Below are 20,401 nucleotides of genomic sequence, written 5' to 3'. Positions count from 1 at the left end.
GCAAGAAGAAGAGCAGGTAAGTTTAGGAATATTTAAAAACAGCAAGTGAACACAGTATTTTAAAAATAACACAAAGAGCAATAAACGAGGTTACACAAGTGAGGCTTAGCGCAGTGCGCACATCAAGCAGCCTAAATCGCCGCTGTCGTCACAGAGAGCGCTTAAGCCAGCCCCTAAAATAGCCTTTCAGTCGGCAGCAACTAGCACACTAACCTGCGTGAATAGTGTAGCAGGCAGGAAGTAGTGTGGCTCGTTTTGCTCGTAGGAAGACCCTCCACTCGATCGCCACACAGCCGCGGCGGAACGGGGTCCAGAGCAAGAAGAAGAGCAGGTAAGTTTAGGAATATTTAAAAACAGCAAGTGAACACAGTATTTTTAAAATAACACAAAGAGCAATAAACAAGGTTACACAAGTGAGGCTTAGCGCTGTGCGCACATCAAGCATCCTAAATCGCCTCTGTCGTCACAGAGAGCGCTTAAGCCAGCCCCTAAAATAGCCTTTCAGTCGGCAGCAACTAGCACGCTAACCTGCGTGAATAGGTTAGCAGGCAGGAGGTAGTGTGGGTCGTTTTGCTCGTAGGAAGACCCTCCGCTCGATCTGCACACAGCCGCGGCGGAACGGGGTCAAGAGAAAGAAGAAGAGCAGGTAAGTTTAGGAATATTTAAAAAACGCAAGTGGATAGCCTCCTCTCCGTTATTTCTATATCTCATGTGCCAGCATGGAAGATACCCTTATGATAAATTGGTCCAGGGTTCCTATAATCGATCCGCCAGGGATAGACTTTCTACCCTTCCCCACCTTAGAGGAAGCCATTACAGAATCAAACCAATAGCTCCTCTAGACAAGTGCGGTAGATCTTATAAGTCAATCAGCACATGCAACCAAGGTATATGGGTACTAACCTTCGCTTGGGCGCTGGCTTGCGAACTATAGAGGGTGGCCCGTCCCGTCCTCGATCGGGCTCGAACGGGCTCAAACGGGCCCGCACTTGACCCGGGCTTCGCCCGGCACGCGCCCACGCGCATCCCGCGAAGCGGGAGGCGCGAGGCGCTTTACAGGCGCTGCAGGTGATGGTGGAAGGGCTAGGCACGCCCTCGGTGACCGTCTGCCTCCTGGTACCAGTAGTCTCATTCAGATGCGGCTAAACTAAACGAAGCGTCTCCCGCGGAGCGGGAGGTGCGGGTCGCTTTACAGGCGCTGCAGGTGATGGTGGGAGGGCTAGGCACGCCCTCGGTGTCCCTCTGCCTCCTGGGACCAGTAGTCTCCTTCAGATGCGGCTAAACTCCATGAAGCATCTCCCGCGGAGCGGGAGGCGCGAGGCGCTTTACAGGCGCTGCAGGTGATAGTGGGAGGGCTAGGCACACCCTCGGTGTCCCTCTGCCGCCTGGTACAAGTAGTCTCCTTCAGATGCGGCTAAACTCCACAAAGCGGCTCCCGCGAAGCAGGAAGCGCGAGGCGCTTTACAGGCGCTGCAGGTGATGGTGGAAGGGCTAGGCACGCCCTCGGTGACCCTCTGCCTCCTGGTACCAGTAGTCTCCTTCAGATGCGGCTAAACTACACGAAGCGTCTCCCGCGGAGCGGGAGGCGCGGGTCGCTTTACAGGCGCTGCAGGTGATTGTGGGAGGGCTAGGCACGCCCTCGGTGTCCCTCTGCCTCCTGGGACCAGTAGTCTCCTTCAGATGCGGCTAAACTCCATGAAGCATCTCCCGCGGGAGGCGCGAGGCGCTTTACAGGCGCTGCAGGTGATGGTGGGAGGGCTAGGCACACCCTCGGTGTCCCTCTGCCTCCTGGTACAAGTAGTCTCCTTCAGATGCGGCTAAACTCCACAAAGCGTCTCCCGCGGAGCGGGAAGCGCGAGGCGCTTTACAGGCGCTGCAGAGGATGGTGGGAGGGCTAGGCACGCCCTCGGTGTCCCTCTGCCTCCTGGGACCAGTAGTCTCCTTCAGATGCGGCTAAGCTCCACGAAGCGTCTCCCCTATTCTGTCAGCAATTAACAGGCAGGAGCAGGCAGAGCGTTGATGTTTTAAACTCCCATGCACGCACTAATAAACAAAACTGTTCGACGATTGTACCACTAGATTTCCTCCCGGCTTCCTTCCAGTAGAAAATGAATTTAAGCCGCAGTAGCTATGCTTACATTAAAGCAGTTTCAAGCCTTATAGCAAAGCACTCAACCCCCGATTTCACATCAGTCTTGATTTAATAATGAATTTGTCTACACCCTTCTACAAAAAACCTGTTTAAATCAAATATGCACAGTCCAAGATAAAACAGGTGGCTTAGGGAAACAGTGGGCTCGAAGTTCTCTCTGTGTATTTCCTGGGCCCCTCTTTGAGGAGCCCTCCCTCTGCCTCATCAAGGATTCACGATTGTGGCTGTCTGAACATGCCTGTGCTTGCTTGGTTAGAGACTCACATACTGTACCCCAGGACAGTGTTGCAATTTTGCCTGGTACAAAATCGTAGACACAAGGCAACAGGCTGTACTTGTTATGACACCATCCTAACCTCGTTTTAGGACCATGAGCACATGACTAGCACATGACCAGAGTGATGTCACAACACACGTGACCCGACACGATCAAGTGACCCCCGGGAAGGCACCTCGGGGGTCTGGAAGTCCCAGTAACAGAAGTGACGTCATTTCCGGAACAGGACAACTGTCACTTTTTGCTTGGTGTGAAAGCTATCTCAGTGTACTACTGATGTCTTATTTAAAACAACCATTGTTTCTAACTGTCGCATTATCTCTGGGTAACTTTATAATGTCATATTATTGCTGCAATATATAATCACATCCAACACTTACGGGTATGAATGTTTAAGAGGGCAGGTTCACTTTGTAGCTGGCCGTGGTCTGTGGTCTTTATGGCTGTCACTGACAGGTGGTATTTCTGGCCTGGGAGCAGATCTCGCACAGTGTAGCTGGTCAGTTTTCCATTGGGTACAAAACGGCTCTTGATGCTCTGGCCATTAGTAACATTAATAACGTAACCATCCAAGGCTCCTGTAGGTAGCTGCTCCCAGATTATGTGCACAGAATTGTACGAGACTCTGGAAACAGTGATGTTACTGGGAGGAAGAGGACCTGTACCATAAAGGAAAAGAAAAATGTGTTAGGAACCACTGTATGCAATTACCCATTAACAGACATTAGTCATGCAAGACAAGAGAAATGTATGTGCCAAATGCAGTGTGCTTTCCTTCATATTAAACACTGCAATACATCACTGTCTCACATAGTAAAAGAAACCTGAGAGTATGGTTCAGTGAGACTTCTAAATCTAATTAGAAATAACAATTTCTATATCATGTTACAGAGGAGGTTCCTGCTATTGCTACAGGTACTACACTACATATGACTGACGAGGGCCCTGCTGTTGCAATATTTGACTATTGCAACATTGTCTATAGTGATTCTCCAAAGAAAGAGAACTCTGCACTACACAGATTATAAATCCAAACTACTAAACTGTGCCTCAATTTTAAGAGACTGGGTATCACAGAGATTAAAATTGAAGCTGCTGGGCATTGCCTTCAAAACATGGATATGTTTTGGCCATATTAATTTACAGGCTTTTCTCCTTACACACCTAAACATAACCTGCGATCTAACAAAGAAAACCTACTTGCACAAATGATGTACAGCCTCAAGAAGCATAGCGGAAGGATTATCTGTCGTTTGGGTGAGCAACTTTCAAACATATTTAGCCCTCAGACCTAAGAAACTGTCCTAACAAGACCTTGTGCAAGAACAATAATAAAAATACTGTTCATTGAGGTTATTTTCTTTCAAAACATCCAGAACTACCCACACCACCTTTTCCAGGGACAGGGCCACAAATAGAGCAAAGGCATCTACGTGAAAGACCGTTTCTATGCAACCTGCAGATGACTTCGACCTTCCACAGGCCCAGACATCTTCTTATGGAAAGGGAGGGTAGGATATCCTATGACCTTAATCCTGACACAGTGCTTTAAAACATCTAAATAAATCAAACCTGTGCATAACAGTATGCATACCACACTATACTGTCCCAAATATGGTGCATTACCTTTCGACTACCAAAATATAGAGTGTTTATTTAGTGCAAGGCCAGGGGATACTGCAATGTAGAGCTTTCAATCTAGTACATCAACACATATACCAGTCTGTAGAGTAACATATCAAGTGCACACACCAGACAGGGTACCATATCAAGTGCATTATGAGATATAAATGCTACTCCAGTGTGCCAACTCTTGAGCATGGCCGTATAAAATATGACTTTACAACACGTCAGTTAAAAATTCGCATAAAAGTGGCTTTTTTTTTTGTTTATTCCAGGTGATACAGAATAACACAGCATAAGTCTCCCTGAAACCCACAATGCCTCTTGACACAGATACCTCCTTAGATCTCTTTTTTTCATTATTGGGCGTTAGATGTGTAACCATGTCACTGTGACAGGGAAGAAGAGAATATGCTTAAAGGAGAAAAACTGTAGATCTATGGATCGGCAGAGCACAAGAGTTATTGTGAGCAGCAAACTATTTCAAACTTTAGCAGCGATGGTCATGTTGATGACAGTAATTCAAGACAGTTGTATGTTTCAACTTCAAATTTATGAAAGTACATACTTTAAATTTTCCTCAAGGTGTAATGCTCGGTTTTCCCGGAAGGATCAAACCGAATAAGTTATGTTCTTTATGATGGATACTCTATTGATACACAGATTCCTCACCCTGTGAATACCCCCAGGCGACTTTTTGGCTCTAGAGATTTTTGAAGTTGAAGTTGAAGTGGTGTCATGCGGCTCTAAGGCAGTTTTGCCCCTGAAGTGACATAAGGCCACATATAAATGCCACCTTTCTTTACCTGCCTTCTGACACAGGTCTGGAGGTCTTCCACTCGTTTTGGTCACTTGGAAAAAGTTTCCTAAAAAATTTCGACAGTATTTTAAAACACGTAGGTTTTTCAGCAGGCTTTTTACAAACCCTATTCTAGCCTTCTGAAACCAATTTTGGCCTGACTTCACAACTCATTTCCATCCACATGGGTGTCACCCCTACAGTATGAGAAGACGTTATTCTGCTGCCCAATGACAGTGTGTGCTTCGTGCAGAGACTGAGGAGTGAGATTTTCTCCAGCTTCATTTGTTGTGGGATGCTGTGTGACTACTTTGAAGGCTTCCGCGGCTCTCCTTGCCTCACACAGCTGGCTCCCTTTTCTGAGGAGGATGGGATACAGAATCGAGTTTCTCAGTGATACCCGCCTCCTCACTATTCTGCTTCCCTTCTAAAGGTGTTGGCTCATTTGGACATCGTTAAACCTTAAAGGGATTTTCTGTTTACTGTACTGCTCAATTTAGATTTTTTTTATTCTTAGAGGCTACTATCTTGACTATTTTATAGACTCATTGTTGGAATGACTAACTGCTTCACCAATGCTGATACAGTCAAATTGCAACCTGTCAACCAGTCATCATATACTATTGTTCTACCCTTACTAGATACCATAGCACAGGCTATCTGCCTGAATTATTTAAACTGGCACCAACAGTGTGCTTTATCTTTTATCACCATCACTAACTACTATATTAATAACATTGCTATTACAGAAGTCACAATGGAAAAAAAACCTTCATTAGCTCATCCTAAATAAAAGGAAACAAACTACTTCCTCTCCACCTACCAAATTTAAAGTGGTGGGATCACAATAGGCATTACTAATAAAAATACTGGAAGAATGTCAAGCTATTCATCTAAATACAGACTCTATCTGATCAGTTATAAAGTCAAACTGCAATTTGCAATAACAAGATGGACCCATTATCTGCCTACCTTGATAGTTTTCATCAATGAGTGGACCATCAAGACACCGAGATAAAACCGGCTGAGTTCCACATCTCTGACCTGGAGGACACCCAGAGAGAAATAGAACGTGGACTGACATCAGCTTTGTGAGACGTGAGGGTCATCAAAACAAAGAAAGAAGATCTGGAAGGCAGGTCCCGAAGAATTAACGTGCGGATCTTATGGGTCCCAGAGTAAGCCACTGGCACCAATGTGGTAGACTTTGTCGACTATCTAATAGGTACACATTTGGCCATGGCATGTTTTCCAATGCCTTCATTGTTGAGAGACCACATCGCATGCGGACTCCAAAAACCTAATCCGAAACAAAATTCATGTCCCATCACTGTACGTTTGTTTAACTACAGGGACCTACTACTAGACATTTCCAAAACAATCTCAGCCATAGCTCCTTTAGTTCACTAGATTTCTCCTATGGTAACTTGTTTACCAGACCCTGTGAACAGAAACAGACAATATAATCTACAAATATTTTGGGGCCTATTACGATGTTGGGTTGACCCTGTCTCCCAAACGGGACCAACCTCCAGTCGGCAGTCCTGACCGCCTCATTATGATGTGACTGCACATGGTGCGGTCCCATTCAAACATTCCCCTAAGGGAGCATGTGTTATGACCGTAAACCGGCCATAGTACGTGCTCCCATAGGGAAGTGTGGTGGCGTTAATCTCTGCACCCGTGGCAGGCACCTCAAGGTGTCAGCCACGGGGTGCAGTGATTAACAGGGGGGCACCATAGGTGCTCCCTTAGTCACCAACTGGAGCCTGAAAAGGAGAGGGAGTTCTGCTAGGGGCCCACAAACACGCTTTCCGCCAGGGTTTACATGGCGGAAAGTCCGTCATGGAAACCCTGCTGATTACGCATCATAATCCGGATGGCGTAAACTGCCGTCCATTTGGAATATGGGCCAGTTCCGACTGGCCAAAGGGCTTCCTTGAGCCTGTTGGAAGCCAGCCGGAATGACCAGCTGGTTTAAGTCCCAACCAGCTGAACCCAAATCAGCAGGTCAGAATTGAAACCGATTATGTGAGTCGTAAGGCCTCCGACCTGAGGTCTCAGATCTCCTCCTGAGACCACGTGTAGTGCGTGAAATGTCTACCTACTTTCATAAATAGCACCAAATGATTTTAGCTACTAAAGTCCATAACTACCCTTGAGCAGCACTTAACCTATTGGTTTTTTAACCATGACAGAGGGGTCCTACCTATTAAACCTACTCACTCTAGACACCTCCTAGTCATTCTTAACCCACCATTCACAACCTCTTTTCACAGAATCATTACTGACCGCACACACCTCACGGCTTAACATACAAAAGATCTCTGCCAAAGTGACCCTTCGGGGGACCCGTAGGGCATTTCAAGACCAGCCCAACGAGGAGCACCGCTCTATGATGAGCATGACATCCTTTGGGGTGTGTGAGGGCATCAAGTACAAGTCTCTCTGATTTTCAAAACAAAATTTTCTATACCTCTACCTAGGAACAGCAACTCTCTGTATTGAATCCCACTAAAATAAATGCACAGGTGAAAAGCCTGCAGAACTGTGGAGCCTTGGTTCGTGGACAGAAAGGGCTATCACCACTTTCGTGTGGCCTGCCTTTGTACCGCCCGTTGGCCCCCGCATGCACTGATTGGGTGGTGGCACCACTACAAGGAAAGGAGCTTGGGACTGGGGCCTGCCACGTCCCTTCACCACTATTGTGTGGTCGTCCATCATATTTACTGACTACTCGGGCATGTGGCTGAGGTTCGGCATGGGCTTGTTGGGGTTTTTTCCACTGTTTTGGGTCTGGCTGCCATACCTACTGAATGATTAGCCCCTGGGCTGGTATTGTGTTGGGGTCTGTAAGGCATCTCACCCCTGTAATGAGCCACCATACCTAAATTGTTGGGGCTGCTGTTAGAGTGCAGAAGCCTGCTATGTCTGATAATACTGCGGAGGGGCTGCCTATGTGTGTCAGGACCGACCAGTGGACCCCCTGGGTAGATGTGCCAGGGACTGATTTGAGCTGTGCACCCTTATATACGCTCTCCTTGAAGTCCAAGGTCTGTTGATTTGACTGTCCTGCCTGCTATAATTGTTACACCTTATTGTGTGCCAAACCAGTACCGGCCGACTGGGATGCTTTACTGGTGCTCCATCATTTTTCAAAGTAGGATGCATACCTTCATATTTCATACTTGTAAAATGTATCCAGTATATTCAAAGAATGCGTGCAGGTTGCTTGTAGTGCCATGCCCAAACAGCGCCTAGGGTAATCTACTTAACAAAAATGGGGCGTCATCTCGCCCCTAGCAAATTCCTATGTGTGGTTTCGTATTTTTTTCAATAGTTTCACTGCTTGTGCTTCACCAGCAGTTGCTATCCTTTTATAGGGCATCAATTGTGAAACATTATTTTCAAAGTAGGATGCCCACCTTCATATTTCATATTTGTAAAATACAAGTATGAAATATGAAGGTGTTCATCCTACTTTGAAAATGATGTTTCACAATTGATGCCCTATAAAAGGATAGCCCCCGCTGATGAAGCACAAGCAGTGAAACTATTGAAAAAAGAACAAATCCACACGTAGGAATAACAACGTGGTTCATGAAAGACGGTGTTTAAAAATGATTTAGAAATGAACGCTTTAAATGATCGTGACATGAATGTTAAATAATCATATGTTTGTACAGTGAATTTACCATGAGTTATAGGAATATGATCCACATCTGATGGTCGAGTTAGAGTGAACTGCATTATGGGAAATGGAGTTGCTTACGCAAAAAGTAGCTGGTGTAATTAAATGTGTCACCGGGACGGCGGGAAATTTGAATCAGTGAACCAATCAGGCGGTTAGAAATATAGGTTAAGAAAGAAAGGGATTGTGGGACGCTCCTCATTGAGGTGGAAAGAACAGCGAGGATGGATGGTTTTTAACTTCATGTGGCAGGTACATGTTAGACAATAGGGTAGACTGTTGTTGAAGTGTAAAGGTTAACTGCATGATCTAATCTATGATTAATGGTGGGAGTAGATAAATGGGAAAATGTAGAGCGATGGAGAGCATTAGATCGGAGAGTGAGAAGCAAGAAAGATTATAGACAGGGAGGTGAATGCTTTATATTTTTGGTAACTCGGAAGGCATGCAAAAGAGTGGGTTGGCTCTGGAGGGAAGGAGGGTAAATAATTGGTATACCGCTAGGAAGCAGGGGTGAATAGAGGTGGGATGAGAATTAAATGTACTGAGGACGACATTAAAATCTTGTCTTATATGGAAAGTTGGGATGTGGTGCGCGAGTAAAGGGGGAACCTATGTTCTGAGCGGGCAGGAGTGGCTGACTATGAAAACTTTTGGCATGTAATGTAAAATCCTACTTTTTCAATTGGTAACAAAGATCTCTGTGATAATTGAATGTAGTATTTTTTGAAAAGGGTAGAACACCGAGGGATGATAAATTATAGTGGAGATCATGGTTTGTAACTGTGTTTTTTGTATGATTATTTACAGTGACCCCCGAAGAAGAGCGCTGAGCCCGAAATGCATTGGGCATTTTTTATCGAATAAACGCTGCCTGAAATGAATTATGCTTCAGTCATGTTCTTGCAAAAGGTCTTGATAGATACAGTTGGAACAGTAGAAATATGGAAATGGCATTAACACTCCGCGTGTGAATTGAAATAAAAGCCGGAGAAAGGTGAAAAAATTAAATACAATGAGTACTTTGAGTAACATTGATTAATATAAAAAGATACATTACTGCTAATGAGGCATAATTAGCTGTGCATTTTCTAGGGGCGAGATGACGCCCCATTTTAGTTACTGGTGCTCCAGCCAGGTACATGCCATTGCCTAGACCTCTGCTCGGGTGTCCTTACTGGGAATGCCTGGCGTGTAGGCCAGGCTCTGGCTAGGGGCCGCTGACCAGATCTGGACTGTAGTAGGGAGAACCTTGTCCTTGTCCCACCTGAATGTCCTTCCTCATGGGGAAGAAGGATCAATGGCAAGCCAAACTGCAATTTGACAAACACATATTTGCTATGCCACCGGAGCAACAGGCCACTGGAGAGCAGACTAAGGAGAAGCTCCAGTGGCGACAATGTTTAAAGAACTCAAAGAAAGTTTACAATCCATTGATAACAAGATGAACCCATTATCTGCCAGCATTGATACTTTTCAACAACAAGTGGACCGTCAGGACACCAGGATTAAGCAGCCTGAGTCCTACATCTCTGACCTGGAGGAAACCCAGAGAGAGATGGAAGGCGGATTGGTGTCAGCCTAGCAAGAACTGAAGGTCATCAAATCAAAAAACAAAGATCTGAAGTGCAGGTCCTGGAGGACTAACATATAAATCATGGGGGTCTCTGAGTCAGCCATCAGCACCAATGTGGAGACCTTTGTTGAGAAATTAATATGTACACCTTTTGACCTAGAGAAATTAGGGATGCCATTGTGGAGTACTTCCAACTTAATATAAATTCTGGTTCCTGTGTGGTCACGCTCTGAGAGGCTTTTAAAGCCCACATCTCTGGAATGACAGGTTTTCCAGTGCCTTCATTGTTGAGAGGGCACATCGCAGGCTGACTCCCAAACCTAAAGCGGGTCAAAATCCACATCCCATCACTATATGTTTGTTAAACTACAGGGACAGAGACCTAATACTGCGACTCAATAGAGACAAGCCCGAGCTGCAGTATGAAGGCTACAGTATTTCCTTCATTCCCAGATTTTATACCAGCAGCGCGGGAGGCTTGCATTCCTTCATGGAAGTTAAAAAGAACTTGCAAGCCTGATCCATTAAGTACTCCATGTTCTTTCCAGCCAAACTGCACCTGGAGTACAAGAGGAAGCTCCACTTCTTTGTTAACCCTAGTGCTGCAATGGAATTTATCGAAAACATTTCGCATAGGGGAGAATCCCCATCTGCCTCGTCTGGTCTGACTGCCTAAGGGGGGATGATTGAGAGAGACCGCCATCCTCAGTGACTATGACTGATCTCTATAGATGTATGCTGTGACTGCTGCTGTTTCTGTCTCCTTCATGTGTTAGGCGCATGGTCTTGTTTCTTCTACTGTTAAGACATATCTTAGCACACACTCGGGGCTCAGCTGTGCTTTCTAGGTTTTCCCCACGAGTGAAGCGCACAACTTGCTCTTGTGTTACTCGTTCCTATAGTTCAGCATCTTCATGTTTATGTTGAACTACATGCTGGTTGGGAGATTCCCCAATGCTTGGGGTAAGCTGGGAGGAGGGGGGTTATTATCCTGCTTAATGTTTGAAACACATGTTTTTAAAACACAGTCGAATGCACATAACCCTGCACCACACTGATACACTGGGGCAATAATGAAGCATGATATTTCTCCCTGGCTGTTTCTATTGCATTAGACCCTTGTGCTAAAGGTTAATTTTTTAATATGGAATATTAGAGGGGAGCACAATCCTAGCAAGGCAAATGGGTGTTGGCGTACCTGGACCGACATAAAATTGACATTGCTCGACTCCAAGAAGCACACTGATCTCCACTGACTCAGCCAGCTTTTTCTTCTGAATTGGGCAACCACTTTTATTCTTCTTCATATTCCACCTACTCTCTGGTGAGGCAACTCCCATATGGAAGACAATATATTTTTTGTTTATTGTTTATATGGTTTGTTTATTGAACACATAACAGATACAGCCAGCAAGATGGTGGCATTAGCCAGCTCGCTGCATTGTAGCCGTTTCCTGCCCATTAACATATATGGCCCAACTGTAGATGACCCTAGGTTTTTCTTTGATATCTTGCAGCTTTGTCTGAAGTACAGTGAGTGGCCGACCATATCGGACATTGATTTTAATCTCACCTACCCCTTCCGACTTGACAGGTCAACACCAGGTCAATGGGCAGACTCGGGGGCGAGCCCAGTCTTCACCCACCTCATGCAGACATATGGTCTACTGGATGCTTGGCAAGTATTGTACTCTATGCAAGCTAAATAGACTTTACATTCTTTGGTTCATGGTTCCTTTTCTAGAATGGATATGTGGTTACTTTCTATTATACTAATGCAAAGGAAGCTTGACGTTATCATACTCTCCCGAACGCTATCTGACCAGTCCCCTCAAAAACTCATCCTTTCTCAACCTTGTCCCCCTGCTACGTTCCTCTATTGGCATTTGCAAGGTATTGAATTACAAGGTCAAGTTTTCCATTGCGAAATTAGGGACCCCATCATGGAGTACTTACATCTTAATGAAAACTTAGTTTCCAGTGGGGTCATCATGGTCTGGGAGGCTTTTAAAGACCACATCTCTGGTACTTGAATCTCTGGGTGCTCTGGAGTACTGAAATCAACATGCTGCAGCTTTGCAAAGCCGGAAACACAACTTGAGCATCTAGAAAGCAGCCTTGTCACCATACGTTGGGGAGAGGATGTGGTCTGACGGCTAGTTTGCCGACTTTGGAGCTGGGAAACCAAAGTTCGAGCCTTGGGTCGCATCCACTTCCTGTGATTCTGGGCAAATCACTTAATCTCCCTGTGCCTACCAATTTATTTTTTATTTTTTTAATGAATGTGCTCTTGTGTAACGTAACCGGTGCTCATGTAAAGCGCTCCATTACCTTTGGGTCGAGTTCGCGCTATATAAATCAGCAAAAAAAAAAAAGTGATGAGTCTCATTTAGCTCAGCTGCAGCAAACACTACGTGAATTCAAGGGTGAGGCAGAACACAAAATGCGAATCTTGGGTTGAGGTGCCCGGGTGAGGGCATAAGGTGAGGGTGGATGGCTTGGCAGAACACTGGCCCGGATTGTCAAACGTGAAGGTGTTCGTGTAGGGATCACAAGTCTTCACTGTGAACAAAATCACCATCGACCAGATCTCCTCGTCTCTTCTTCAAAACCCCCCAGCCCACTCCTCAAACCCAGACCAAGCAGCCACCAACCTCACCCAATGGTTATCCAACAGCGCCGACATCCTAGCACCACTGAAAAAACGACAAATCAAACTAGGCAGCAAGAAGGCCTCCTGGTTCAACGATGATCTTAAGAAATCCAAGAAAGTCTGCCGCTCCCTTGAGAATGCCTGGAAAAAAGACCCAACCACCAGCACCAAGGACGCCTTCAAAAACGCCACCCGCACACACCACCAACTGATCCGGAATGCCAAGAAAGCCGCTCTCAAGGACCGACTAGATATCAACGCCCACAACAGCAAAGAACTATTCAACATCGTCAAGGAATTCACCAACCCCTCAGCCAACTCCAACGACATCACCCCATCTCAAGCCCTTTGCGACTCCCTAGCCTCATTCTTCCACAACAAAATTGCAGACATCCACAACAGCTTCGACAACCAACCCAAAGACCAACCCACCCATCCCCCTGCAGGACCCCCACCCCCCCTGAACATCCTCAATGACTGGAAGCCAATCTCCACTGAGGACACCATCCGTCTGATGAACTCCATCCACTCAGGATCCCCCACAGACCCATGCCCTCACCACATCTTCAACAAAGGAGACTCCATCATAGCACCGCACCTCCGAGACGTCATCAACTGCTCCTTCAACTCCGCAACCTTCCCGGAAAGCTGGAAACATGCCGAACTCAGCGCCCTCCTGAAAAAACCCACAGCCGACCCCACCGAACTCAAAAACTACCGCCCTATCTCACTCCTTCCATTCCCGGCCAAAGTCATCGAGAAAGCGGTCAACAACCAGCTCGCCGCCTTCCTCGAAACCAACAAATCCCTCGACTCCTCACAATCCGGCTTCCGAGCCAAGCACAGCACTGAAACCGCCCTTATCGCAGCAACAGACGACATTCGAACTCTACTGGACAATGGAGACACAGTCGCCCTCATTCTCCTCGACCTCTCCGCTGCCTTCGACACGGTCTCTCACAGCACCCTTTTACAACGCCTCAGAAACATCGGAATCCAAGGAAAAGCACTCGTTCCTCACCGGAAGAACCCAGAGAGTCCGCCTTCCACCATTCAAGTCAAAGGCCACTGAAGTCATCTGCGGCATACCACAAGGATCTTCACTCAGCCCCACCCTCTTCAACGTATACATGAGCCCCCTTGCGGTCATCGCACGCCAACACAACCTCAACATCATCTCCTACGCAGATGACACTCAACTGATCCTATCACTCACCAGAGACCCTAACACTGCCAAAACCAACCTGCATGAAGGAATGAAAGAAGTAGCAGAATGGATGAAGCACAGCCGTCTGAAACTGAACTCAGACAAAACAAAAGTCCTCATCCTAGGCACCTCCCCCTCCGCCTGGGACGACTCTTGGTGGCCAGAGGACCTTGGAAAAGCACCCATCCCGACGGACCACGCACGGAACCTGGGCGTCATCCTGGATTCCTCACTTTCGATGAACAGACAAGTCAACGCCGTCTCTTCATCTTGCTTCAACATTCTTCGCATGCTCAAAAAAACATTTCGCTGGATCCCCACCGAAACTAGAAAAACAGTCACCCACGCTCTAGTCACGAGCCGACTGGACTACGGAAACACCCTCTACGCCGGTACCACCGCAAAACTCCAGAAAAAACTCCAACGCATCCAGAACGCATCAGCCAGGCTCATATTAGACATCCCGCGTAAAGAACACATCTCTGGTCACCTGAAAAACCTCCACTGGCTCCCCGTCAATAAGAGGATTACTTTCCGGCTCCTTACCCACGCACACAAAGCACTCTACGAAACCGGACCTGAATGCCTCAACACACGACTGTCCTTCTACACCCCCCCTCGCCAGCTACGATCCTCCAACCAAGCCCTTGCCACTGTACCTCGAATCAACAAGACCACCATGGGAGGTAGATCCTTCTCCTACCTGGCAGCTAAAACCTGGAACTCACTTCCCACTCACCTTCGCCTTACTCAGAACCACCTAGCATTCAGAAAGCAACTTAAAACGTGGATATTTGACAAGTAATTCCCTATCCTTCTTCAAGCGCCTTGAGACCCTCTGGGTATGTAGCGCGCTATATAAATTTATTGACTTGACTTGACTTGACATTGTTATATAATGGGAGTGTTCATGCATCTATGAGCATTTATTAAGTGTGGGCTAAAAATCCGTTCCGCTTGCGGAATTTACTAATTTTTGACAAATTCGCGGTCCACGTATCGTGCGAAATTGTCAATAAATTCGCACTTCGCAAGCTGGTGGACTTTTTTGCTTGGTCACACTTCAAAAATACAATCTCGCGCGCGGCGTTGACTTACCGTGATTCTGAGGACGCGCAGATGACTTCCGGCTGGAGATTTGAACAACTCGCTTTCCCAAACTTGCAAAAATTGCAATTCTGCACAAGTAATCTACCGCAGGCAGCATAAACCTTCTGAAAATGATAATTTGGATCAGAATAACTCCTCAGATTGACATTTGGCTGCACTTTTTTGTGCAAGGAGTCCATTTTTTGGGGGGTGGGAGGAAGGAAGTGCCCCAGAGTCTCCAACTTCCTGTTCCTTTCCAGCAGGCTCCTTCCAGTGTTTTGTCCATGTCCTGGTCACTTTTCATTTGGATATGGAGCTGGAAGGATTACTTTTTGTGGCTGCTGCTGGATATTTGTATTTGAGGACTTTTTGTTTAGATCACTTTTGGATCACTTTTGGATTTGAGATTTTACAAGTAAGTTGGTGTTGTTTGTTTGGGGCATTGCATTTGCTGCAACTACAATTTTTAAACTTTTTCACAACTTTAAAAAAAATATATTGTGGGTAGCCACAGTATCCAGAAGGCCCAGGGTTAGTCATGGGTGCATGATACAACTGTTTCTGTGAGTTTTGTTGAACTTAAATATCATGTATGTCATTTAATTGAATAGCTCACTGTTATATGTGGAATTTTGTTTTAATTTTGGGGTGCGTGTAAAGGCACACTAGCCAGTAGGCCCAGGGGTAGTCAGTGGTGCATGGACCAAGTCTTTCTGTAGGGTGTCTTGAATTTAAACATCATTTAGGGCATGGATGGCATTGGATTGGGGTGATTTTTGTGTGTTTTTCGATTTTTCGGGGTGTTGTTGGGGCCTGGCCATGTGGGTGGGGGCCCTTTTGAGGCCTGGTCCAGGCAGGGCCTAGCCATGTGGGTGGGGGTCAAGGGGCCATTTTGAAGCTAGGCTGTGTGCTTTGTGCCATAGGCCTGCACCCAGTCTGCCTTGCTTTCATCCATTATGCCCAGGGGTTCTCAGTGGTGCATGGACCAAGGCTTTCTGTGGGGTGTCTTGAATTTAAACATCATTTAGGGCATGGATGGCATTGGATTGTGGTGATTTTTGTGTGTTTTTTTATTTTATGGGGTGTTGTTGGGGCCTGACCATGTGGGTGGGGGCCATTTTAAGGCCTGGTCCAGGTAGGGCCTGGCCATGTGGGTGGGGGTCAAGGGGCCATTTTGAAGCCAGGCAGTGTGCTTTGTGCCATAGGCCTGCACCTAGTCTGCCTTGCTTTCATCCATTATGCCCAGGGGTACTCAGTGGTGCATGGACCAAGGCTTTCTGTGGGGTGTCTTGAATTTAAACATCATTTAAAGCATGGATGGCATTGGATTGTGGTGATTTTTGTGTGTTTGTTGACTTTTTGGGGTGTTGTTGGGGCCTGGCCATGTGGGTGGGGACCATTTTGAGACCTGTTCCAGGCAGGGCCTGGCCATGTGGGTGGGGGTCAAGGCGCCATTTTGAAGCCAGGCAGTGTGCTTTGTGCCATAGAACTGCACCCAGTCTGCCTTGCTTTCATCCATTATGCCCAGGGGTACTCAGTGGTGCATGGACCAAGTCTTTCTGTGTGTTCTCTTGATTTTAAACATAATTTAGGGCATGGAAGCCATTGGATTCGGGTGATTTTTGTGTGTTTTTCACTTTTTTGGGGTGTTTTTGGGGCCTGGCCATGTGGGTGGGGGCCATTTTGAGGCGGTCAAGGGGCCATTTTGAAGCCAGGCAGTGTGCTTTGTGCCATAAGCCTGCACCCAGTCTGCCTTGCTTTCATCTATTATGCCCAGGGGTACTCAGTGGTGCATGGACCAAGGCTTTCTGTGGGGTGTCTTGAATTTAAACATCATTTAGGGCATGGATGGCATTGGATTGTGGTGATTTTTGTGTGTTTTTCGATTTTATGGGGTGTTGTTGGGGCCTGGCCATGTGGGTGGGGGCCATTTTGAGGCCTGGTCCTGGCAGGGCCTGTCCATGTGGGTGGGGGTCAAGAGGCCATTTTGAAGCCAGGCATTGTGGCTTGTGTCATAGGCCTGCACCCAGTCTGCCTTTGCTTGCATCCATTATATCCAGGGGTACTCTGTGGTGCATGGACCAAGGCTTCTGTGGGGTGTCTTGAATGTAAACACCATTTAGGGCATGGATGCCATTGGATTGTGGTGATTTTTGTGTGTTTTCAATTTTTTGGGGTGTTGTTGGGGCCTGGCCATGTGGGTGGGGGCCATTTTGAGCCCTGGTCCAGACAGGGCCTGGCCATGTGGGTGGGGGTCAAGGGGCCATTTTGAAGCCAGGCAGTGTGCTTTGTACCATAGGCCTGCACCCAGTCTGCCTTGCTTTCATCTATTATGCTCAGGGGTACTCAGTGGTGCATGGACCAAGGCTTTCTGTGGGGTCTCTTGATTTTAAACATCATTTAAGGCATGGATGCCATTGGATTGGGGTGATTTTTGTGTGTTTTTCGATTTTTTGGGGTGTTGTTGGGGCCTGGCCATGTGGGTGGGGGCCATTTTGATGCCTGGTCCAGGCAGGGCCTGGCCATGTGGGTGGGGGTCAAGGGGCCATTTTGAAGCCAGGCAGTGTGCTTTGTGCCATAGGCCTGCACCTAGTCTGCCTCCTTTCATCCATTATGCCCAGGGGTACTCAGTGGTGCATGAAACAACTCTTTCTGTGTGGTCTCTCTTCTATTAAGGTAAACATTCATTTTTGATTATAAATAATTGCAATTTTAATTTTTGGTCTTTCCGTTTTTGGGTGTGTTGTAATAATAATAAATGCCTAGTTGCAAATATTAATTGAAGCACGACATATGCAACATTTATTTAACTGATGTTCCTCTGGCTTCCTTTGCTTTTAGGTGAACAAAGAGAACCACAAATCATCCTCATCATTCATCATCAGCGCTAGGAAGAAGTCCTGCTGCGGTGTGTGCAGCACAACGTCACGTGACGTCACGTGTGGCCATAGACAACTCTGCAACTCGTGCAACTGCGGCCTGCTGTTCTGACATCTGAAGAAGATGGGCCCAAAGAAAGGTGGCCGTAGCTCCTCTACCAAGAAAGTTGCCAGTGCCACTGCCAGTAAGAAAGAGCATAAGACGCAAGTGGCGCCAGCACTTACCAAGGAGACTGGTGTGCCCACAGACACATTTTTGGGAGAAAAAAAAACAACGCCTGCAGCACCGGTGTCCGCCAGGGACCACGCTGGGAGCAGCACCTCAGCTTCATTGGTATCAGTGCCACCACGCCAAGTTATGCCCAAGGCCAGGAGTGCTACAGAGGCAGCCACTTTAATTGCTCAATTACCATAGACCAGTGATGTTGGCGTTGACTCATCGCAAGAAAGTAGCATCCAATCAACGCAGGGTGTAACTCATCTGACGAGTGTTCAACCACAGCCGCAACGACAACCACAGGTGCAACAAGGAGAGGCGCAAGGAGTGGCGCAAGGAGAGGCGCAAGGAGTGGCGCAAGGAGTGGCGCAAGGAGTGGCGCAAGGAGTGGCGCAAGGAGTGGCGCAAGGAGTGGCGCAAGGAGTGGCACAAGTAGAGGCGCATGGAGAAGCGCATGGAGAGGCACAACTGCCCACAATGCTTGTTCCTCCAGAAGTAGGGGCACATCCGGAAATCGAGATTCAAGCAGAGGTTTCATCCGAGCAAGCCACTCCGACTGATGAACCATTGTCTTCCAGATCCCCAGCAAGAAAAAGGTCAAGGAGGTCTAGTGCAAGTTCTTCTTCAAGCCCCCTTCCTTCTGATGATCTAGATGTTGATTGGAACCCACCAATGCAGTCTGAGAGGGAGGCACGCCATGAGCCGACAAAGGTAGATAAGCCTAAAAGGAAGGTTCCCGCAAGGCTTTCACTTATGGGTGATGACGACGAACAAGAAGTAGAAGTGGTGTATTCTGCTGCTGATGAACAGTCTGACGATGACGACCCAGTCATCAAAGTCGTCACTCCTGCCCCAGGGGGCATGCAGCAGACAGACATTTTGACCCTATCCCGAATTGCTGCTGAGCGGGATGTGGGTGGCGTGGCACTGGTACCACCACCAACACAGGTAACTACTACACCAACATGACCTACAGCTTACATATTTTCCCGTCAGAAGGGCCGGCAGGGACCTCCATCCAGCTCGACCTCCATTACCTCAAGTAGTGGTGCTGTAAGTGCACAACAGAGTCAAATTCAGCCACGCCCATCCTCTACTTCATCTGGCATTGGAAGTAGCACCTCCACCACCACCAGAAATCTCCAATCCCCAGTTTGGGACTTCTTTAGTATTAGCAAAAAGGCGGAATACCTTGTCATTTGTTCGATTTGTAAACAAGTAGTTAGTTGGGGTAAGCTTGGTACCAACTATGGTACCGGAGGCCAGAGAGGTCATCTCAAAAAACACCACATTATCCAGTGGGAGGCGCACCTAAGTAACATCCGGAAAGCCAAAAGTACAAATCCAAATGTAGACATTGATATTGCATCTGATGACGAAGAGGATCAAGCACGGGGGGAGGTGAACAACCGAGAGGCATTTTTTCTGGTACACACAGTACCCCTGGCAGCAGCACTGCAGTGGTAGCGCCCGCACCCTCCTCTACCCCAACAACATCAAGGAGGCACAGTAGTCTGGTAGAGACACCAAGTGAAAAAGTACATCAATGAGCCTAACTGGGTTGAAGAGGTCTGGATCCTCCTCATCACATATGAAAACGGTCCAGACCACCATTAAAAGCATGTTTTGGTCGGAGGCGCCATTTGAACACAACCAGCCAACGGCACGTCTTTATAATGCAATGCTGGCTAAAATGTTAGCGTTGGACCTTCTCCCTTTTTCTTTCGGGGAAAGGGTGGGTTTTCTAGAAATTGTGGCAACAGTCTGCCCTAAATGGAAGGTTCCTAGCCTGTCCTATTTTGTCAGAGTTGCGGTTCCAGCACTACATCAAGATGTGCTGGAGGTGTTTGGGACAGCTTTGCAGAAGAGTGCTGTTCACACTATCCACCTGACAACAGACATGTGGACCAGTTGCCAAGCCCTTGATTATATGTGCATCACTGCACACTGGGTCTCTTTTGCAGGGGTTAGAGACAAGATGTAGCAGGTGTTGACATTGCCACAATTTTTCAAGCTAGTCGGAAACATGCAACAGTAGCCATGCTTGCCATGGAGAAATCTCATACTGAAGTAAACATTTTGGAGGAGTTTAACAGTATTAGATTAAAACAACAATCACATGATATGGCATCAAGATTTAAAGCACGAGGGTAACCTGATCATATCCTCGAACAGGCTCAACAACGTTGTGCAGCAAAAACAAGAATGGAGTTAATGACAGCCAAACAAGCCACGACC

General features: G+C 47.0%; 1 protein-coding gene across 1 annotated transcript in view; it reads right to left on the bottom strand.

Annotated features, from left to right (window-relative positions):
* The window catches only part of SNED1 (sushi, nidogen and EGF like domains 1), a 2,960,801-nt gene that overhangs the window by 440,090 nt on the left and 2,500,310 nt on the right, over nt 1-20,401 (bottom strand). The window contains exon 24 of the mRNA XM_086944023.1: nt 2,810-3,088. Coding sequence (XP_086800149.1) covers nt 2,810-3,088 — 279 coding nt within the window. The remainder of the gene's footprint in view (nt 1-2,809; nt 3,089-20,401) is intronic.

Source organism: Lissotriton vulgaris, chromosome 11, assembly GCF_964263255.1.
Source record: "Lissotriton vulgaris chromosome 11, aLisVul1.2, whole genome shotgun sequence".
Taxonomy (NCBI): Eukaryota; Metazoa; Chordata; class Amphibia; order Caudata; family Salamandridae; genus Lissotriton; species Lissotriton vulgaris.
Note: the sequence above shows the minus strand (reverse complement) of the source record. Positions and strands in the feature narration are given on the sequence as shown.